The 23,813-nt window shown below is 47.8% G+C and overlaps 1 protein-coding gene across 1 annotated transcript in view; it reads right to left on the bottom strand.

Annotated features, from left to right (window-relative positions):
- FBN3 (fibrillin 3) overlaps positions 1 to 23,813 on the bottom strand; it is a 144,658-nt gene that overhangs the window by 91,154 nt on the left and 29,691 nt on the right. Inside the window, exons 6-8 of the mRNA XM_066636426.1 lie at positions 17,540 to 17,737; positions 14,331 to 14,456; positions 1,476 to 1,601 (exon numbers count right to left, since the gene is read on the bottom strand). Coding sequence (XP_066492523.1) covers positions 1,476 to 1,601; positions 14,331 to 14,456; positions 17,540 to 17,737 — 450 coding nt within the window. The remainder of the gene's footprint in view (positions 1 to 1,475; positions 1,602 to 14,330; positions 14,457 to 17,539; positions 17,738 to 23,813) is intronic.

Consider the following 23,813-nt stretch of genomic DNA (forward strand, 5'->3'; position numbering starts at 1 on the left):
CTGATGACTGGTTTATCACACTGTGCCACATTCCTGTTCATATGTGTGATAGAAATCTTCTTTTGCCAGCAGGATGATATGAAACTTATCCAAGTGTGGTCAGTTCTCTTCTGTGGAGAGCCACTGCATCAGGACCGTAAACACAGGAGTGCACTGGCTAGCTATACTCCCCTTGCTGACATGCTCACTCATCACACCCCTGGGCCTCTCTGCATTCTCTGCAGAAGACAGCATTGAATGCAGGGTTGGTTCATCTAAGTTCCACACAACATGGAGGAATTCTATTTGCATTCTGTTTGCATAATCTGCAGATTAGCATCTAATGCGTAGAGGCCAGAAAGCATAACCAATGAGTTAATCAGTGTGGAGGGTATGGCTTGCTGGCACACACCTGTGCTTCCCATTTACAGCCATTTAGGCTTGTGGCCATTACCACAGCTTGTGGCAGTGAGTTCCACAAGTCCCACAAATTCATGATGTGCTGAGTGAAACAGTTGTGCTGCCAGAAGGGGGCTTAGGCTGACAAAGCATTGGATTGGCCTGCCCACTGAATTCTTAATTGTTTTCTTATTTCATATTATTTATACAATTGATTTGTTTCGTTGAAGATTTCTGTGGCCAAGAGTAAATATATTTAAAATACAGAAGTGGCTTAGGGCCCAATGCTAACCAGTGCACGTCTGCTCACTGCCGGTGCACACTGTTGCAAACATGCTATAAGGCATGTATGCGGGCCCTAGTGCCGGTGGAGCATCAGTGCTAGCCCAGTGCTGGCCAGTGCTGGGCTAGCGCTGGTGGAGCACTGAAGCTCGTGCAGACCGCTGGACAGTGAAGAGGTAGGTGGGGGCATGGGGGAGGCAGGGAGAAGATGTTCTTGTGGGGGGGGAGAAGGAGGGAGGGCAGGGAGAGGGTAGGGAGGAGGCATGCTGGGGGAGGGAGCAGGCAAGAGGGAGGCAGGATCAGTGGAGCTTAGCTCCACCAGATTCTGAGCCTCCATGTCGGGACACTCGCCTAACACGGAGGCTCTGAATTCTACGGCGACCCTCGAATTGTCATCGAATCAAGTAGCCCCATTGTGGGGTTACTCACTTTACCCAGGGGAAGGGGAAGAAAGTCCCCTTCTCCCGAGGAGGTGGCAGTAGCTGCCTGGGGCACATTTAGCAACAGCCTAGACAATTTAACTAGATAATGTTCTAGCACACTCCATTGATGCCAGTACTTAAAACCTGTCCCCACCACTGAGTAGGCATCACTAATTACCTTGTTAAGCTCTGCTACATTTATGTGCAATCCATTTAACCTTGGTGTTCCAGATACTCCTCTGGGATTCCAACTTGAAATGCTTAGCTATTGATTAAGGAGTCAGCAGGAACGTGGTCTTCTGAGACACTGTTCTCAATAGTTAAAGAACCCCACAAAAGAGGATGGCATGCCCTCCCAGCCATACCTGGTGCAAGAATAAGTCCATTACTTACCCACGCAGCGGGTTCCATCTGGACTGGTCATGAAGCCCCGTGGGCAAGCACAAACGTAGCTCCCAGCCGTGTTGGTGCACTCTCCACCATCACACACACCAGAGACGCTGCTGCACTCGTCCACATCTGGGGAAGAGCAATTCAGAGTGCTGTGAGTTGGGCTGCCTTGATCACTGGCAGGCATGGCCAGGGCCTTGACCAGTGAATGTCAACTTCTCATTACGACCACAAGCATACTCTGGAATTAGTCATTTGTCTGCATTTAGCAATAGCCTAGCCAATTTAACTAGATAATGTTCTAGCACACTCCGTCACCACTGATGCCAGCTCTTAAAACCTGGCATCAGGTGGTGGTGGTCTGAGATGAGGACTCTGCAGGAGATATGCACTAGAGAAGCTAGAGTATGAGCAGAGAGGCAGAGTGAGGGGATGAACTAAGGCACGATAATTGAGGATATTGTTATGGTGAAGACAAAGATGGACTAGATGACCTATTAGCCCCTTCCAACTCTATGATTCTAAATTCACCCCTTAGGCAATTGGCATGTCTGGGTAGGGCGTCTGAGAGGAATTCAATTGGGGGTACAAAGTTTTTTGGGGGCCCCTTCCCAAAGGGGGAAGAGAGTGAAACAGGGAGGGTGGCAACAGGTCTCTGGAGTCCAGGTCTACCCGCCCAGTAGTACTGGCCTCGTGGCCAGCCTGGCCTCTATCTTTTGCTCTTCAAGAAGCTGGCTGAGATCTCACGTGGACAGAGAGTCTGGGAGAGATTAGAAAATGTAAGGTCCCAGTAAATTTCCAGGCCCCTTCTTTGGCTCCCAGGCCCCCTTTTTCACCCTGGGTCCAATTTACCCCCTGTACCCCCCTCTCATTGGCCGTGTCTGGGTGGCTGCTGTTGCCCATGGGTTTACCACCAATTGGAGATGCTAGAGAGATAAATGAGCCTACTACTCCTCCCCAGAGAAATCCGGCCAGACCCATTAATTCAATTGGACACTGTTGTGTTGAGGCAGTTAGGCATATGTTCTATTGGGAAACAGGAGGACATTCAGCGGCCCTCCAAAGATGCAAGAGTCTCTCATTTCCCAGTAGGAAGGATGCCCAAAGTAACATTAGCAGAAATAACATCTGAGACATGGCAGAGGGAATATTTTCCATTATCATCTCCCCATAAATCACAATTCCATTATAGTACATGTTTATATTACTTGTGTCTTATTGTAAACCTTGGATGACTGTTGAGAGGCAGAAAAGGGGGATAACAATAATAACAAAAACTATAATAATTTGTGTTATCCTCATTAAAGACATGAATATTGGTTACAGTGGAGCCTGGGACACTGCCCTTCATACTCTAATTTCTCCATTTTCACTAAGAATCACCTTCATCAGAAAATGGGGGAAATCCCCTAACCCAGCTTGGGCATTTGCCCCCATTCCCATTGAAAAGTGAAAAGCGATGCCCATAGGAGCAGTTTCACGGGTTGGTCAGTTTGGGCCGTGCCCATCAGAGGCCAAATTGATCCCTAAATCCTCAGTACCAGTGGCAATCCAATGAACCATGGGAACTAGTGAAGGGCGGTGTCGCAGGGTCCTCAACAAACTGTTATCTCCCATTTTAGGGGAGCACAACTGCCTGAGAGCCCCCTGAAGCTGGCACTTCCTGCCCTCCCCTAAAAATTATTTAATTTTTATTCCACTGTTCCTCAAAAGAGCTTGGGAAACTGTACACGGTGTGCCTCTCCCGTCATATCTTCACACTAACCCTATGATATGGGGAACCAATCATTCCCTCTCAGCCTGAAGTCACTCAGAGAGATTCATGACTGAGGAGAGATTTGAATCCAGATCTCCTGAGTCTGCCTCCAACACTCTAGCTACCTCAACACACTGATTTGGTAAGGCATGGCTATACAACATTAAATGTGAGAGCACCAGCCAGCATAAAGTCAGTCCAATCATATCCTTTCCCACACCATAGTATACAGCTGTGCCAAAATGGGCTGCACTGCAAGCTGTTGGGGGGGGGGGTGTGAATCAGAAGTCTTGGAAGAGGTAAGCCTCCTGCTTGCCAGTGGGTCTCCTTGGACCTGTGCCAGCTCCCTCCACTCCATCCTGTTCTGCCCTGCCCTGTCCCATCCCTGCCACCGACTTATTGCTATAAGAGGGCATTCCGCTGTCTGCACATGAGCGCTGGGCCTCTCTGGCAGCAGTCTGGAACCATGCAAAGCCATGTGCTTCTGAGTGCCTTTTGTAACATCAGAAAGTATGTTCCGATGGTGGCCTGCATGCATAGGATGGGGCTATCAGTGACTCAGTCATCACTGACTTCCAAAGAGGGGATTCTGCACAGAGCATCCTTGCAATCCACAAGCCCTCCCCCTCCCCACTCTGGTCATAATGATGGTCATTTTCTAAGCTATGAGTAGTCAGTATTATACTGCTGCATACAAGCACTTAAGAACAAATGAGCCCTGCTGGATCAGACCAAATACACATCTAGTCCAGCACCCTGTTTCAACATTGGCTAGGCAGCTGTTTCCGAAAATATGAAGCCAAGAGCCTTCCCCTGTTATGTGTCTTCCACAACTTGGCAACTGGTACCCAGGGACCGATTGCCTATGAATGCGCAGACTGTAATTGAGTGATCATGGTTAGTTGCCATTGCTTGACCATCCTCCATGAATTTGTCTAATCCCTTTAAATAAGAACATAAAAAGAGCTCTGCTGGATCAGATCAAAAGTTCATCTAGTCCAGCATCCTGTTCCACCTGCAGGAGGCCCACAAGCAGGGAATGAAGGTGGTGGCCTTCCCCTGTTACTTACGTCTACCATATGGTATACAGGAGTACACTGCCTTACATCGGTTCTGTTCCGAACACCCTTTTGAAAACTGAGTTTTGCGTACATTGGAAGTGGGCTGCGCAAGCGGAGCTACCTATGCTTGCTGCACTATAAAGTTCACCTCTCACTTTGCTCTGTAAGCTGGGAGCAGTGGCGTAGTTACAGAGGGGCGACTCGGGAAGTGCTGCAGGTGCCACAGTGCGCTGTGTAATTGGCCCCTCCCACTCACTGTCAGAGCCATTCTGGGCAGCAATGCTTTCAGTTTTGGTCTTACTCCTCAGTTTCATGTCTTTTTTGTGTTGAAGGTTTTTCCAGTAGGCATATAATCCTGGGTTCTGGATTGCTGTTGCTGCCCAGAATTAGTACGTGGGAGGGGGTGCTTACATGGCACATTGTGGCACCTGCAATATTTAATGTACCGCCCCTATGTAGCTATGCCACTGAGTGAGAGGGGCTGCTTACATGTGATGTTGTGGCACCTGCAGTACTTATTGTGCTGCCCCTCCTGTAGCTTCACCACTGACTGGGATCACTCCCAATGTGCCTTGGGTTACCTCTTTCATTTAAAGAGACTGCATGGAGAAAGGGGCAAGATCACTGCATTGCGAAGAACAGCGATTTTGCCCCTTCCTCCACACAGGCTCTTAATATGAAAGAGGAAATGCAGGACATGCTGGGAACAGTCCCAGCTTACACAACAAAGCACAGAGCCAGCCTTAGGAGCTGCAGGGCCCAATGCAAAAATTATTTGCAGGGTTTCCACCCCTGCAGCCCCCCCCCCCCCCACTTACTGGGACAAGCAACAGCGACAAGCCTGGGGTTGACGGCATACCACTTGGAAGTAGGCAAGGGTGGTAAGATGACATCACCATCAACTGCTTCTGGGGGGGGGGGGCGATTTGGGGCCAATTGCAGCAGGGAATGGGCAAGAAGGCCGCCCAGCAGCACCACTCCAATCTCCACACTGTCCTTGCAATGCATGGGCAAGGAAGATTCCATGCTGGAGCCTCAGCTACAGAGCAAGGTAGTGGCTGTGGCTGCTTCCCTTGCTGCCACAGTGCGCATGGGGGGGGAGGAACCTGATTTTGCCCAATCAGCCCAATTGCCCTAAGGCTGGCCTTGGCAAAGCAAGTAGTGAGCTTTATAGAGCAGCAAGTGGGGAGTGTGGGTGATTCCTCTTGCAAAGCCCAGACTTTATGTAAACTACGTTAAGTCGAGGCTTACATAAGTTGAGAAGTGCTTGCACACACAAGGGCTCCATTCAGCTCTCTCTTCCCCTTTTAATAAGAGACTTCAAAGAATCCTGCTGAATTTGACTGTAAGTCCATTAAGTGCTGCACTCTGCTTTCAACAGTGGCCAGCTCAACACGTTTCTGGGAAGCTCCACAAGCAGGGCACAACACCAATAGCCCTTCCCACCTCACCCACTGACATTTAGTGATATTCTTGCTTCTGTTTCATAGATTACCTTGCAGGATCAGACCAAAGGCCCATCAGAGTCCAAAATTCTGTGTTGCAGAAATGACAGTGCAATAAATTCACTCCAATGGTCTGAAAATGTTATGTCTGCACACAGTATACACATACCCTTCTTCTGTGTGTCTTACATACACGCCTTTTCTGGCTCAAGGTCTTCCAAGCAGTAACTCCTCGCCTTGTTCCAAGTCTCTGTAAAAATTAAGCTCATGCTGCACGTTTGGGCTTCCAGACAATGGCAGGATTCAAGGCGAACATTGATTTTGGAAGCTGCTCTCGTTTCTTTGGGCTGGAACTAGCTTGAAATGCTATTGAGTGCTTCAAAGCAGCACAAACCAAGGACTCAAGAGAGGAAGGAACAGCCTGAGAATGATCGCCAAAGAGGAAGCCACAAAGATGCTGTTGCCACTTCACAAAACCCACGGAACCTCCTGGATTTCACCTCCTACCCGTTTGCTCTTGAGGAATCCACAAAAACCAAACTAAGAAAAGATGGCAGGAAGAATACCTTCCATGCAATTAAAAAAAAATTTTTTTTTTGCTTTAAGATCTTGAAAGCTGATTTTTGCACATCTTTGATGAAAATTTACAAAGACATGGATCATAAACTGGCTGTGATCTGTTTGTCTGGGCAGTGGCGTAGCTGGAGGGGGGCGGAACACCCAGTCTGGCGGGGAGCCTCAGCGCGGCGGGCAAGCCGTACGGCTCCGTTTTGCCCCCTCGCCAGGAACGGCTCTGAAGGGAGGGGTCGCTTGCCCGCCGCGCTAAGGCTCCCCACCAGGCTGAGTGCTCCGACCCCCTCCAGCTATGCCACCATGGGATATTCGGAAGCATTTCAACCATTCAGGGGGGAAGTGCCAGTCACAGAATGTTGACAAAAGGGTCACTTTCACAGGGCAGTGAAAAGACAATTCAGAGGGGAGAACATTTTTCAGATCAGATGTTTCTGTGTGGAAGTGGAGAAGCAGTGCTTCTTGGGAAGCAGGGAGGCTAAGAAGTTGAGAGTAATGAAAGCCCAGGAGGAAGGAACTAAGGGCCCAATCCTATGCTTCCCCAGTGCCCAGGCACTGAAATGGCTTCCGATATGTCCTAGAGAGCCAGGGAAGTGGCCGGAGTTCTCCTGGGGATAAGGTAATTATTCTCTTACCCCATGTTGAACAACAGCGGCCCTAATTGGTCTCCTCGGATCTGCACCTGCTATTGAACGGGTGCAGAATGAAGATCTGTGATGGTTTTTTTGGCTTGGGAGGAAACATTGGATTTGGCGGCAGAGTCCGCAGACGCCTCCACCCTCCTCCTGGGCCTGGTTGCTATGGGGTTGAAAAGCATGAACCTGAGGGAAGGACGCACAGGGGGAAGGAAGGTTCTGGAAAGAAAAGGGTTGAGGGAGACAACCGCTCTTAGAAAATAGTAACAAGAGGGGTTAACTCTTGGCAATAAGGGAGTGCATTGGCCTGGGACCTTCGTAAATTGAGGAAATGTGAACCAGAGAGCCAAGAGGATAGAGAGGGTAAAGAGCACTCTATTTGGGGTCAAAATTGCCCCCAAACCAAACTTTTTTGTGTTTGTACCAAGTTAGATATTTCTTGTGTTTGTATCACGCTAGATATTACTTTAAGTACAGGACTGGAGTTACTGTGCTTGTTTTTTTAGTCAGTTAATAAATCACCAATGAGAGCTTTCTTCTGAGGGCAAATAGCTACCATAGTGTGATTTGTGAGCTTCCCTTGTTCCTTCTTTCAAGGAAAGCTTCAGTGTAAGGGTTCAAGCTTCCCTGAAACACTTCAAAATCAGTGCCATGGCAGTGAGACCACACAGCTAAGCAGAGAGGTTATTTTGTGGATTCAATGTCTTCTTCGTCTGGGTCCAATTAATACAATATCTCTAGCCAGACCACCTGCTAGGACTGGTATGAACCCACTGATTGGGCATTCAAGCCCATCTGACTACTCAGAGGAAAAGTAGGGACGCCCAGGGGGCATACACTATCCATTCAGACAGACCAGTAACACCATCAACCCTAGGTTTCTTATTGTTAAGCTTGTCTCCTTCAGAGATCGCATCTGCGGCCACCTGCCCCCTGGAGGTCAGAGAGGTGTGATGGACTCTTCAAGCAGACCTTGGAGTAAGTACCAGATAGGAAACAATGAGAATTAAATGTGAATTATTTTGCTTTTCACTTTGCATGTAATTATGTGCTTTTTGCCTGTAATTATCTGACAAGTTCAGCACCTCAGCATTACCAGTCTCCAAGCCCACTTATTTTATTCTTTCCTCCTTGCATTATGCAATGCCCCAAACACCCTATATTCCCGGTAAGGGGTCCACAACAGTGCACATACCCCTTCTCTTTCTGTGTGGGGTTGTGCTTGTATCATCACCAACCCTCCAGGACCTGGTAGCTGAGCTCTGTGCTGTACAGACTTTAGTGGGCTGCACAGTTTAGTGGGAATTTTGCCCAGTCCCCATATTTTAATTAAACTTTTTTTTTTACATATTAACCCTTTATCTGCCTGCAATAGGTTGAACTCCATTGGAACCTTGCTTGATGATGGGTTACACTTCTAGACCAGTGGTTCTCACACATTTAGCACCGGGACCCACTTTGTAGAATAAGAATCTGTCAGGACCCACAGGAAGCTATGTCATGACTAGAAGTGACATCACTGAGCAGGAAAAATTTTAACAATCTAGGCTGCAATCCTACCCACACTTACCCAGGAGTAAGTCCCATTGACTATCATTGCTAAAAGAATAGACATAGTAGCTTGTTAAAAGTACAGGTCTGTAACATTTCCCCAAATGCAGTCACATACCAATGCAGCATCAAGTCCAATATATTAAAAATAAAATATTGAAATGAATGGGGACCCACCTGGAATTGGCTCACGACCCACCTAGTGGGTCCCGACCCACAGTTTGAGTAACACTGTTTTAGACTATAGGTTACTCACTACAGCATTGGAGGTAGCTCCATGACTAGAAGAGAAGCTTTTGAGTCTGGACTGCCTGGCTTCATGGTGGCAGTTGAGACCAATCCTGAGCTTGTACCGCTGGTGCTCTGCCAGCAATGAATGTCGCAAATGTGCCATAAAGCATGTTCACGGCCCTCAATGCCAGCCCAGCACCAGAGGTAGCTCAGCGCCAGCCGGCACTGGGCTATCGCCAGTGGATCGCTGGTGCTCCACCGCTCAGCAGTGGTATGGACTGCAGGGCCATGGAGAGGTGGGGGGGCATGGGGGAAGCAGGGAAGAGGCGTTCTGGGACAGGAGGGGAGGGAGGGGAGGAGGTGTACTGGGGAGAGGGAGCAGGGTGGGAGGGAAGCAAGACTGGCAGAGCTCTGCTCCGCCACATCCAGAGCCTCTGTGTTTGGCTGTGGGCCTGACATGGAGGCTCTTGATTCTGCGGCAGCCCATGGGCTGTTGCAGAACCAAGTAGCCACATTGCGGGGTTACTTGCACTGTGGGGCTGCCCTGTTGTGCACAGGGTGCCACAGCAGCCGTTTCAGTACCACAGCAGTCCCGGAGCAACAGGTGGCTCAGGATTGGGCTGTGAGTCTATTGATTTTGGCCCCGACACAGAAATGGATCCAGGGAAAGAAAGAAAGCCCTGGCATCAGGGCTTCCCCCTGATCATCACACATGGAAAGACTGATACAGATCAAGATCATGGAGAGTGTAACCATCTCTCTCTACAAGTCATGGCCTCAATCTGCCAAGGAGGTCCAATCTGGCTATTTGCTGAATTAAATGCAAACACACAAGTTCTGATCAGTGATCAATGTTTAATAAAAAGTAACATCTAGTTTGGCTCTTGGACCAGACTTAAAGGTCTGGAATTTGGGCTTCAGGAATTTTTCCCATTACCCCTTCCTGTCTTCTGATTCCCTGAAAGGGCAGAGCTAAGGATATTGCTAAGGAGGTGTTGATTCCGTTACTACTGTAATGCAATGATTCAAAGTCACAGCTGCAACTGGCAAAACACAAGCCTTTACCCAGCTAGAGCCATTAAAAAACTTCATCTGGTACCGCGCCGCCCCCCCACCCCAGTTTTCATTGTAATCTGAAACCATTCCAAACCATAAGTGTCAGAAGAGCCCCTCAGGAATGTATCCTTTCTGGAAAAGATGCCGCAGCTGAATCAGACACAAAGGCCAGCCCAACCGCAGCACAGATGGAAATGTGTGGGGCAGCATCCTGTCCCACAGACTTCCACCTCTCACAGGGCAGTGAAAAAGGGCCAGGAGAAAAAAACATTCTTCATCAGAAGGAAGTGCTCTTTTGGGAATGAGAAAACACACTGAAGGGCCCCCAAAAAGTATTGGGGTGCTTTTAAAACATAGTAGCATTGGGTTTGTATTATTACTAGATATCGATAGGTAGAAACTTATCCCACACAGCCGTGATGACGATTGCACCATGAAGGGAAACATCTGGAGAAATGGAGGATCCTATGAGTTTCTCTCATAGAATAAAGTAAAAATTCCATTTGAAAAATAGGGTCAGTCTGCCTATATAAAAAGCCTTGAATCAATGAGACTCAAGCCTACAAGTCTTTGAAAAAGGAGGTATATATATGAATGAATGAATGAATGAATGATGTGGGGCAGAGCGGGGGGGCGCATACCTTACTGCTGAGGATAACTGAGGAGAAAATATTTTAACCTTTGTATACAACTGGGCATACATGCTCCCTGAGTTCCCTCAGCTCTGCTAACAAATAGCACCCCCTGCAGAAGAAAGAATTAAAGCCCCCTTTCCTACAGAACTGAGACCCTGCAGATTTGCTATCTGTATTTAAAAACAGAGACACATAGGTCCAAACTGTGTGAAAATCGCTTTATCTAGTTTGATTCCAAGGAGAGAGAGAGGAGGAGGAAGGAAAAAAAAAAGGAAAATTCAGCATAGCCAGGAGGAGCTTAATTCACAGCCTCTGTCTCCACAACAAAAAAGTTGAATATAGTTCTTAATATCCAGAAAAGTTCCACAACCCAGAAACTTCTGTTAGGGAAAACCAAGCGAAGGGAATCCAGCGACGGCAGCTTTGTGCAAGAAATATATCATCCAGGCAGGAAAGAGTGGAATTAGCAGCAGCTGTGGAGCTCTCCTGGGAAAGCCCAGACTCTGGAGATAATTGTATTACTCTTCGTAACACTGAGGTCTTTCTGAATAAAATACGATCGTGATGACGCCATCGCCCCATTAAACATTTGCTTAAAAAAAAAGTCACAAAAATATATTTTCTTAAAAATGTAATTTAAGAACATAATAAGAATAGTGCTGGACTGGACCATCTAGTTCAGCATCCTGTTTCCAGCCCAGGCCAACCAGTTGCCCCAAGCAGAGGTTCACAAGCAGAACAGGAACAGCTATCCCCTATTGTTTGCCCCTTAGCCACTGGCACTTAGTGGCATACTGCTCCTGAAGATGGAGGCTTCATTGATGTTCTGTGGGTAATCTCTTGGCATCTCTAAATTTTTTTATTCCTTTCTAAGAACCCAGGGAAGTTCTGTCTGGCTAATTCAGTATTCTGTTTCCAACAGTGGCTAGTCAGTTGCCACCTCTGAGAAGCACACAAGTGGGGCATAAAGCCAGCAATCTCTCCCCAGTAAACCCCCCCCCCAGTCATGAGTCTGAAGCATTTGGTGTTGCATGTGTGCAATGGTAGATTTTGAACCTCTAAAAAGATGTATACTTCCACTGTATATGGAAGTTCCATTAAGGGTTGCTCAATCCTAGGTTGCCTTGGGCCAGCACAAGTCCCTTCGCCCACATTTGCGCCTCCTCGTGAGTCGGCTAGGCCCACTGGCCCGCAGAGACTGAATTCAGCTTCTGCACCAATAGAGGGACTGAGCCTTGTATTGGCCAAGCTTAGGTGAGCGGGCGGTGGGCATTGGGCAGGAGGTGGGGAGCCCCGGGGGCAGGCGGGCAGGGAGTGGGAGGCGGGGCTGGGACTTCAAGCCACTCCACTCTCCTCAAACTTGCGCCACCTCAGGAGGTGGCACATGTCCAAGGAGATCCATAGGGGCTGCAGTGGTTTACCCGGGGGTAAGGGGAAGAGTTTCCCCTTATCTTAAGCTGAGCCACTTTGCAGCCCTATTTTGCACTGGATACAGTTAGGATTGCGCTGCATGATTATCATGCCATGAATTTATCTAATTCTCCTCCTTTATGAATTTGTCTAATCCCCTTTGGAAGCATCCATACCAAAGGCCATAACCATATCTTGTATGGATGAATCTTAGCAGGAAAATAATTAAATAAAGAATGGTTAAAGTTTTGGACTAATTTTGGACCAAGGTTCAATTGCCCACTAAAGTTACTGGGTGACTGTGGCCCAGTTACTTTCAGTCTAACCTACCTCTGGGGGTTGTTGTGAGAACAAAATATGGCAGTGAAGAACAAAATGTATTGGCCTGAGCAATCCTGGAGAAACGGCAGGATATATATGAAATCAATACAGGTGTTCTGGTTATCCGCAGATTCGGTTGTCTGAGATTCCCCACCCTGTCCCCTGCATCCCATTACCTTTGTTTATGCTGGTTGCATCCCCCCAAATGTAATAAGGTGTCTTGCTTGAACAAAGACACTAAGCAAAAAAGCTTATAGCCAGATGGGCCGGCAAGCAGCCTGCAGCCTAGAATGGAGACTAACAGCGACAGGAAGCAGGAAGTGAACGTTTGCTCTTAGTCTCCCTTCTGGGCTGCTACTTGCCTGCTCTCCTGGATAATTGATATTGCAATTCCTGGAGATGCCAGAGCCAATGAAAAAGAACTAGAAAAAAATGACAAAATACTGAGACCTGGCCAGCGAAATCCCACGACTATGGACAAAACACACGAAAGTGGTCCTCATTGGGCGCTTGGAACCATTTTGAAAAACATTGTGTATTATTTCAAACAACTGCAGTTTACTGACATAGCACCATCCAATCTACAAAAGAGCACTTTTAGGAACACTGTACATACTGCACTGATACCTAGCTGAACTTAGGTCTCAGTCTGAAAGTTGTATCAACTAATCAACACCAGCCAATGATATTTTCAGTTTTTTTTATTTGTTGTCGACTGTTTCATGTAGTTTTTAATAATAAGAATAACCACCACCACCACCACCTAGTCCGCTGCTGCAAGAAGATTGTGCAGGCTGACTACAAACAAAGGCATGACAGAGTAGCGACAATAATTCATTGGAACAGTGTTGAAAGTATAAACTGCCTTCAAGTAACAACTGGTGGAGCCACAAAATTGAAAAAGTAGTAGAGAGTGAGGAAGTCAAAGTGCTCTGGGATTTTAGGATACAAATCAACAAACGTCTGCCACACAACACACCAGACATAACCATCACTGATAAAAAGGATAAGAAAGTCTGGATAGTAGACATTGCAGTGGCTTACCCAGAGGGGTGCAAGGGGGGAAGGTAAATGCCCTAGGCGCTGTGCTTGGTGGGGTGGCACAGTGACCCTCTCCCCCTCCCCCCAGTATGCCAGGTCTGTGCCAAGTGTGGCTGCAGGAGTGTAGCTACTGTCGACACAATTCCGCACCACTCTGAGGACCACCCCCTCCCCTCCTTTCCTTTAAAGAGGAGAGGGGAAGCGGCGGTCAGACCAGCAGTGAACCAGGCCAAGAGTGGTTATGCTCCTGCAGCCCCTCTCAAAGCGGTTCTTGGCTGTTTCTGAGGGCCACCCCTTCCTCCCCTTTAAAGAAAGGGGAGGAAAGGGGGTGGCCCTCAGACTTGGCAGGAAGTGGTGCACACCTCCTCTGATTTCAGAGATGTATGCCGCTTCTCTGGTTCCATTGGAGCGCTTTGGGGCTGCTGGAAGTGGCACCCAGGAGGTGAGCACCACCCGCCTCCTGGAAGCAGCACTCACCTCTGTGCTGGTCGCTGCTTCCAGCAACCCCAAAATGCTCCAGTGGAGCCTTTCACGCCACTTAGAAGCAGTGCAAAAGGCTCAGTTACAATCAGGGCTGCTTGGAGAGGAAGGGAGGATGCAGCCCTGCAGAAGTAATTGCAGTTAAGATGACATCACCACAATTACTTCTGGGTCAGGGGTGGGGGAGGCACAAAGGCAGAGGTGTCCCTGGGTGGGGAAAAGCCCAGGACCACCTCTGAGACATTGCAATATCTGGTGACAGTAGAGTAGAGAATAAAGAACTGGAGAAAATAAAGACCTGCAAATAGAAATTGAAAGACTATGGCACAAGAAGCAAGAGTAATACCAATAGTCACAGGGCCTTGGTGCTATCCCTAAACAGCTGGAAAAGCACTTGAACACGATCGGGATGAGCACCAGTACCATCAGCCAATTACAAAAGGCCACCTTATTAGGAAAAGCGCACATACTCCGGCGATATTCATAACACAACATGAAAACAAAAAAATAGCTGCCTATCCTAGGTCCTTGGGAAGGACGCAATAAGTGGATATAAACAAAATCCAGTCAAAACCAATATGACTCTGTGAAAATATAATAATAATAATAATAATAATAATAATAATAATAATAATAATAATAATAATAATAATAATATTCTCTCACCTTCACATTTGTGGCTAGTCTCGCTCTGTTTGTGGCCTGCTGGGCATTTACACTCATAGGAGCCCACTGTGTTGAGGCAGTTCCCTCCTTCGCACAGCCCAGGAATTGCCTGGCATTCATCCACATCTGCAGGACGGTGAGGGGGACACAAAGAAAGAGAAACAGATGAGGGTACCCAGACTTCTTTGTAAATGCCAAAAGAAAGGTTCCCTTCTGGTATGGCTCTTCATTCTGCAGCATCTGGAAGCAGGTGTCCAGAGATTAAAGGGTCATTATGGCCGATCATTTTTTTGTATTCCGGTGGGCCCTCATTATCCACAGGGAATCCATTCCAGGAACCCCCCATGGATACTGATTTCCATGGATAATGAAATCTTCTTGGAGGGCCTCCCAGAACCTCGCAGATGAGACTGGAAATGCCTCCCCACACCTAGGAAAGTCTCTGGATGTGACCAGAATTTTCCACGCAAACCGGAAGTGCCTTCCAGACCTCTAGCCAAAGGCTTGGCACCTGCAAATACCGAAATCCGCGGATGCTGAGCTCAAAAATAAGGACGGCCCACTGTATTTTATATTTTCATTTTTTTCAAAGATTTGTGACAAAACCGCTTACAACATTTCTAAAAATGTAATGCAGCATGTTTTGCATACAGAATGTGCCAGGTTCCGCCCCTGGCCCCTCCAGGAAGATCTGGGACAGGCCCTGCCTAAAGCCTGAAGGACCACTAGCAGTTCACGTCAACAACACTGGACCAATGGTCTGACTCAGTAGAAGGTAGCTTCCTATGTGCCTCATACAAACCAAAGAATAAAACATAAAATTGCACAGCAACAACATTAAGCAATAAGTACAGCAAGCTATGGCTTACTCTGAGCAGCCCTTGCCTTCTATTGTTCTCTGGTAAGCAGACTTCAGTAGCATGTTCCTCTAAACGTGGAGGTTTCCGATTTTGATTTACAAACCAGAGTTTGGAAATTTGGACATCATTTTCACCCATAGTTAGCTAAGATTAGTGTGATGTCTGAAGGTTGAGCCAAAAGGGAGAGGGAAGTCTTCTCAGAGTTGGCTGAAATGATTTTGCTGCCTTTCATGTTGTTTCTCTTCCCCCCACTGCCCTGACTTGTTGCTTGCAAGAGAGGCTGTTTCCTCATCAAAGAGACAACAGACTGACAGCCCAGTCCTATGCTTCCCAGCTCCCAAGGCAGTCACCGGAAATAGTGACAGCTGCATCCTGTGGAACTGGGAAGCAGCGCCAGGTCTACTTGGGGTAAGGGGGCTTACATTCCCTTACCCTGTGTAGCAGCCAGGCACCCCCTATTGAGCAGACGCAGATTCAAGGAGATTCATGTTGGGATTCCCGGCCCGGGAAGGGGTTAAGATATGGCAGCAAAGTCTGCTGCGGTCTCCATCCCCTCCCACCCCATTCCCACCCCCACTGCAGAACACCTCCCCTCCACCCTGACTTAACACTTCATTGCCTGGCGCTCACCCAGAGCTCCGGGCGGTGTGCGACCAGCCTCCGCCTGGTGCTGGTTCTGCATTCGTTTGCGCTGAGCCTGCGCCGGCGCAATGTTAAGTGTCACAGGCATGCCTTATGGCTCATTTGTGACATTCAGCACTGGTGCTAGGCCAGCGCTGGGACCACAGGATCAGGCCCTTAGACAGTGAGGAATTTTGTTCTCTTCCCACCCTCCCATTAAAAATTTCATTGACTTTCTCCTTTTATCTTTTTCACATAATTCAAGGATATTCTTCATTCATTTTTATGACTCAAGGGATGGGGCTGCAATAGAACACTGCTTCAGGGACTGCGCTGGTTGCGCATTTGTTTCTGGGCCCAATTGAAAGTACTGCTGCTGCCCTTCAAAGCCCTTCACGGTTTGGTCCAGGTTATCTGAGGTTATCTTCTCCCATACATTCTGGCCTGCCATCTTGGGTTATCTGAGGGGGCTCTCCTACATGTACAGCCTTTATCTCAAACTTAGAGGAGCAGAAGCACGAGGACAAGCCTTCTCTATAATTAAGAACTACCCCCTCCCTCATGGCTTTTTGATGAGGACTCAAAACATTTCTGTTGGGTGATGGGCTGCTGTCTGCCCTCTGTGCCTCTGTAATAGTGTTTTGGCTCTGCTGCCTCTTTCTGGTTCAAATAGTCTCCCCAACACCACCATGGTTTCATTGTTTAAATTTATGATTTTAACTATTGTTTGGATGTATTGCACATTTTGTTGTGGAACTTTGTAAGCCACCTTGGGCATTTGCTTTGGCATGGGAAAGGCCAGATATACGTTTTTCAAACAAACAAACAAACAAACAAACAAACAAACAAACAAACAAACAAACAAACAAACAAACAAACAAAGTAGAAGGAAGGGCACAATTGCCTGCACCCCTCCGGCTCTTTTGTCCTTCCAAACTCATTTGAACAGAGGCAACTGTGGGACAAAAGAAATGTACATGTATACCAGAGATGGAGGGAGGGAGGGAGGGAGGGAGGGAGCAAGCAAGACACCTCTCAAAACATATTCTGCTGTCTTAAAAATTATTGTCTCCAACATTGGCAGGTGGGTGTGAAAATGATGGTCCTTCTAGGCAGTACTGTACCTCACAAGGGGGGGGGGGCTGCACGGTAAATACTGCAGGTGCTGCTATGTGCTGTGTAAGCAGTCCCTCCCACTCACCATCGAAGTCATTCCGTGCAGCTATGGGACTGCATTCCCATGCTGAGTCATTCCGTGCTCAGGGACTCCTGCACATTGCTGTCACTGCCCAGAATGACTCCAATGGCAAGTGGGAGGGGTCGCTTACTTGGTGCATTGCAGAACCTGCAGTACTTACCGGGCCACCTCCTCTGTAGGTATGCTATTACTTCTAGGATAATTTCCTGATTATTCCAGAGCCTTCAGACTGTTTTGATTGATCCTAAAGACAGTACTGCTTCATTCTTCCTGAACGCAATCAAGGGACCTTTCATTACAACCAGGGAATCAGACAGGGGCAGAGCATGCAGATGGTCAAACCCTGAAATCTTTTGTTAAGGAGCAAGACTGAGGATGGCCTTGAAGAACCACTGCCAATCAAAGCAGACAATACTACACAAGATGGACTTGGTAGTTTGATTCCATTTGAGGCACTTTCATTGGTTCATTCAAGGTGAAACCCTTGGACAGTGGAAGAAGGGAAGGCTCTGGGCACATGATGCACTAACCTTGGCAGGCTCCAGTGCGTATGTTGGGAATGAAGCCTCGGCGGCAGGGGTGGGGCTGTGCTGGGCACATTTCACAGGGGTGTCCCCAAGCCCGTCCGATGGTGGCACAACACATGGTCTTGGTGCAAACGATGCCACTGAGCTGCCCCTGGCACATCTGGTTGCTGACCTGGCTGAAGCAGGGCCCTGTGCGGTAATCTAGGGAAGAAAGAAAGTTGAGGAGGTCACTTTTAGTTGGATGCTAAAATGCAGAATTACACACACAATTATCTTTTCCCCTCAGCAAGATAAAAGAGATGGGACAGCCAGAGAAAGACCAAACAGAACGAAAGTGGTTTGAAAGTGGCTCCACTTCTCTTGGTGTACTTTGTTCAGTCCCCTTGCTGTCAGTAGTCAAACAGGTCTTGCAGATTTTTAAACATCCTCATAAACCTGCTTAACCAAAAGGAAAATTTCATTAAATGTGCACACCACAAGCAGCGAACTTGCTTTCAAATTGCCTTCAACTATTGCAAAACACTTTTGGAGGGGGAGAATAGCTCTGCTCATTTCCGAGCCAATCCAATTTGAATAGGGAGAGCTCATCCATCTCTACTCAAGAGCCAACCGCCCACCAGCCTGACAGATAGCTGTCAGGCTATCTACAAAAAAACTATTCACCATTTTTCAGCCTGGCTGGGGCTGTGAAGTGCATACAGTGAATGCTGGTCACCTTCCTGCAAAGAAAGACCACTATGATGGGACCTTCCTTGCCAGGATTGATCCCCCTCCCAAAAAAGCAAGGGAGAGAGAAGCACAAGGAAGGTGCATTGCTAGCGGCTGCATGACATTCCTTCCTTTGTGGTTGTTGCTGGTGTGGAGCATATTACCTACATCAGGGGTGCCCAAACCTCAGCCAGGGGGCCACTTGTGGCCCTCGGGAACAGCCAATCTGGCCTGCAGGGAGCCCCCAGTCTCCAATGAGCCTCTGGCCCTCTGAAGACTTGCTAGAGCCCGTGCTTGCCCAACACAACTGCTCTAGGCATGAGGGCAACTGTTCAACCTCTTGCATGAGCTGCAGGCCAAAGGGCTCCCTCCACTGCTTGCTGTTTCACGTCTGTGAAGCAGCAGTGGCAGCAAAGGAAAGGCTGACCTTTTATAGGCATTGAGCTATTTTGAGACCTTCTTTCCTTCATATTCCATCTCTAATATACTCATTTATGTAAATTTATTCAATTTTTAAATGTAAATTAATTTTTTCCCCCCCGGCCTATCATGAATAAGTGCATGTTAGGCCTAGGTTGGCAGTAGAAGCCTGAACCAAACTAAGTCAGTGTAACTGAGAAGTTGCTAGCAGTTCCTAGCTGCAAGAATGTGAGTAAATAAACAAAAGGATTGTTGTCTCTCCTTTGCTGGCCAGAAAGGACAGATAACAAGAATTACAACCCATTGGAATATTTAGTGCCTTAGTAGACAGAGAGGCGCCTGATCAAGCGTGATGGAGTGCAGCTGTGGATCTCCGGTTGGGAGGGGTAAGAACTAGGAGGAGTTAGCAACCAGGCCAACTTCAAGAAGGTTCTGTTCCTCTAAGGGTCTGATTGGACAGTCTAAATAAATATGAAGTCACCTCAGTACTATTAGCATAAGAAGATAATAATGAGTGCCCAAGGGGTGTGTGGTTCCTTCTTGGACAGAGGAGTGCAACATCCTGCATGCGTTTGAGCTCCTTTGTCCATCATGGGCACCTGATCCCATAGGTAGCCCTGGAGCTAAAAGATCTACAAGAGTAACTGACCCAGGTGAGAGATAGGGATTAATAGAGATAGCCAGCTAGCTTTATTATTTTATTGCTGATATGTTTCCTAGATGTTTATGCCTCTAGCATTTGCTGCCTTATGTAACCTTATGTACTTAATAAACTAAAATCTCTTTTACCAAGTTGTTTCATTGTCTGTTGGGGACAAAGGTTCAGAATCCTAGCCGTTCAGCAAGCTACCAAGTGCTCATTGAGGTCTAGTAACTTGAGGACTGAAGCTTTAATTGGAGAAAGAGCTCAGTGCCTGCAAGGGATAGAATTAAGCCTAGAGGGTCTCAATGTCCCTGAACTGAGGCACTGGCACATATAGGGTGGTGGCAGTACTACTGAGCAGAGGGGCCTTGAGGGCTTTAGGGTTTGAGAACCAAGAACTCTGAGCACCCCAAACCCCCCTATGTTTGCGACATGGCCCCTCACACAGTGTCAGAGAGATGATGTGGCCCTCTTGCCAAAACGTTTGGACACCCCTGACCTACACCATGGAAAACTGTTTCCAGAATCTGTTTTGAAATGTTGCTAATTAGAGCAGTTTTGTGAAGACAAAGCCTTGGTTGTAAACAACAACAATGCTTGTCTTTGTTTGAACCACCATCTACTCCAGTCCCAGATTACTGCCCGCAGAGTGTGTCCCTGCCTCATGCACTCTGTGTCTGTCTAGAGAGCAGTGGGGTAAGTGCACAAAGGGACAGCTGATGGAATGTTGTGAGAGGGAGGAGGGAAGCGGAAATCATCCGACCAACCAACAACACACCAGTTACTGGGGAAAACATCACTCATCTGGGTGCTCAGTACTCGTCCAAAGAGGGACTTTCGGAGATTTTATTTATGTAAACATGTGGACTGGCTAGAAAGGTACACCTTACACAGGGAAAGGGGCAGATCTGGGAGGGAAACATGGTGGGGTGGGAGAGACATAGGCAGATTAGGCAGGTGTCCCAGCAAGCCAGTAGGCATGACATTTCAGGTTTTTGAACAAGAGGCCAAAGTGGGAACAAGGGTGGAGACCAAGGGGTCCACAATTCAGGCAACAGTGTATGCTGTGCCTGGAGCAAGCAGCTCACAGTGCCTTCAAACAAAGGCTGGAAGTGAGGGGGTCAAATTGTTGAACCCACTAGTGGTGGGCGTGCTTGTCTGCCTTGCCAAACAACAGCTGTTGACCAAACCCTTAGGGCAGTGGCTCCCTAACATACCTGGATCACAATGCCCTTTCAGCCTCTTCTAGCCAGGAACTTCTATCTTAGATCTCATGAGATCTTGCAAGATGGTGGCACTGGTGTACCTGGGGGCCAGGGGGGCACTTGCCCTGGGGTGCCATGTGAGGGGGGGAGCACCACAACCTCCCCCTCTGCCCCCCTTTTTACAGGTTTTCTGAGGCCTCCTAAAGGCCTAAAAACCTCTGGTTTCCAGCAAAAATGGGAAGTGACTTTTTTAGGCATTCTGGAGGCCTCATAAGGTCTTCTGGGGCTGGGAGGACGCACGCAGCCTCTCCGGCCTTAGAAGGCATTCAGATGCACATGGTGGAGGGTGGGGCAGGTTGGTGGGCAGCAGTTTATGCACCTGGTCCCAGTGGTACAGGGGCCAGGATCACAACTGAATGGCAGTACCAAAACCCTTTAGTCGTCACAATAGACACTTATGGAACCCCTGCCTTAGGGTATGCGGAGAGTGCTGGGGAATTTTCAATGATTCAGAAGGTCTTGGTGGTTTGGTCAAAGGGTTTTGTTTTGGTACAGAGGCATGAGGCTTTTCTCAGGCCTCCAAGAAAATGATACAAAGAAATAGAAAAAAAAATTCCACACTGATGAACACTACAGCAGTCCTCAGACCAGTACTTGTACCAACACAACCACACCAGGTCCTCCTGGGTATCAAGATATCAATTTGAAGTTGAGCCATATCTATAATTTTCTCAACACTAACACATCAGTTCCTGGGGAGAACAGCACACATCACAGTGAACAGGATTTGTCCAATGAGGAATTTTAGTTGATTTTTATTTATGTACATGTCTGAGAGTGGCTGTCGTTGCTCCCTGCATTTCTCCTGCATTTGTCTAAAGGAGAATACCATATCAGTGGTGGACCTGTTGGCTCGGAATCCACACTGCGATCCACACGTTTTCCAGACTCACAAAGAGAGTCTGGTCCAACAAGAAGCTGACGGAACATACCAAGATCCAGGTCTACAGAGCTTGCGTCCTGAGTACACTTCTGTACTGCAGCGAGTCATGGACTCTTCGCTCACAACAGGAGAGGAAACTGAACGCTTTCTACATGCGCTGCCTCCGATGCATCCTCGGCATCACCTGGCAGGACAAAGTTCCAAACAACACAGTCCTGGAACGAGCTGGAATCCCTAACATGTATGCACTGCTGAAACAGAGACACCTGTGTTGGCTCAGTCATGTGGTGAGAATGGATGATGGCCGGATCCCAAAGGATCTCCTCTATGGAGAACTCGTGCAAGGAAAGCGCCCTACAGGTAGACCACAGCTGCGATACAAGGACATCTGCAAGAGGGATCTGAAGGCCTTAGGAGTGGACCTCAACAAGTGGGAAACCCTGGCCTCTGAGCGGCCCGCTTGGAGGCAGGCTGTGCAGCATGGCCTTTCCCAGTTTGAAGAGACACTTGGCCGACAGTCTGAGGCAAAGAGGCAAAGACGTAAGGCCATAGCCAGGGAGACAGACCAGGGACAGACTGCACTTGCTCCCGGTGTGGAAGGGATTGTCATTCCCGAATCGGCCTTTTCAGCCACACTAGACGCTGTGCCAGAACCACCATCCAGAGCGCGATACCATAGTCTTCCGAGACTGGAGGTTGCCAACATGACATGTCTGAGCTATTTTCAGACACAGGTTCTCCCTCAAGACTTTAATTTTTAAAAATCAATAGGGAATCACAGTATAATATATGCTCAAACCATTAACTATCCTGTCCTGAGAAGGGCAAAGCCTTGGAGGGAAACTCCTGCCTCTTTCACAGCCCAATCCTGAGCTGCCCAGAGCACAGGGCTGTCACAGGCCACTCCAGGCAGCTGCCACTGCCTCCTCAGGAGAAGGGGACTTTTGTCCCCTTCCCCCAAGTAAAGGAAGGAGCCCCACAATGGGGCTACTCGATTCTACAGCAGCTCTGGAGCTGCCACAGAATCAAAGAGTACCGTGTCAGGTCGCGCAGCCCTAGATTGCAGTGACAATCTGGTTGCAAATCCCACAGTTGGCATCTCCCACCATATCCCAACTTTCAAAAACACTTATCATTATAATTAAACTTTATGTATAAAGTATCTCCCTGCTCAAAATGAGAGATATGCAGATTTCCCCCATTGCATTATGTTATTTTTCTGTGGATTCACTGTGCTCTGTGCCCCCTCCTGTTGAATTCCAGTTAAATTAGATGAATTTCTAAAAATAACTCCAGAATTGGAGGGTTGCACGTATAATTACTTCAAGATTCTCTTTGTGCAGTGTTTTTACTGATGCACAGATGTACTCCTGTATACATAAAACGAATTGGGATATAACCATGTATACAGTGCACATCAATAATATAGCTGTGGTTAGGAGACACAAATAAACTGAAGTTGTAGTGAACTACATACGCATGGAAATTCTGAAATGTGGAAATTCTGAAAACAAACAATGAAGGATTCTTGAAGCACCAGTTCTGCTTTAGAAACAATTCAATGTTCAAAAAAGAGGATCAATCTTTTGGTGAACTTGCACAGTTGTAGTGTATACTTTAGGGTGGTGATGAGATCTTCCCCCTATAGCGAATTAAGGCACAAGCCTTCAAAGAGAGATGGCTTTGCTCCTGGGTAGGCCTACCTACCTGACACTCTCCTTTTTAAAAACTAAGCACTGATACAGCTACCATGTGTGTTATTCCTTTGTCCAGAAAAGGTGCAAGCCAAGCTGCCTCATCCAGCCCAGTCTGCCAACATCCACTCCCTCCCAATAATCCGCGTGCACCCGTTTCAAAGAGCAAGCTATTGGCTACGTCACAAAGAGAACAACTCAAGATGTGTGTGTGTCTGTGTCTGTGTGCGCGCGTGTGTGTCTGTAAGAGAGAGAGAGAGAGAGAGAGAGAGAGAGAGAGAGAGAGAGAGAGAGAGAGAGAGAGAGAGAACAAGCTCATGCAGGGGGGAGAACGAATGGACAAAAATAGATTTACAGATTTAGGTTCCAAGATTGGAAAGGACTGTAGCCAAAGCCATCTGCAGCTTTGTATTCTAGAGGCCAGGGAGGGTTGCTGGCTGTGTGCCAGGTCACATCTGGGCCTGATTTTAATGGGTCAGGTGAGTAAAGATTTAATGAGGCTCCAATCAAACTTTATTAAGGTTCTGGGACATGATTCTAGCCCCCCTCCTCCACTTCCGTGCCCAATGGGAACTGGGCATTGGCCCCAGGTATGTTACTGGCAGAACCCACCTCTCTGCAGCTGTGGGGAAAAATCCAAGAGCTGATATTGCTTGTGGCGACC

Source organism: Tiliqua scincoides, chromosome 8 (genome assembly GCF_035046505.1).
Source record: "Tiliqua scincoides isolate rTilSci1 chromosome 8, rTilSci1.hap2, whole genome shotgun sequence".
Taxonomy (NCBI): domain Eukaryota; kingdom Metazoa; phylum Chordata; class Lepidosauria; order Squamata; family Scincidae; genus Tiliqua; species Tiliqua scincoides.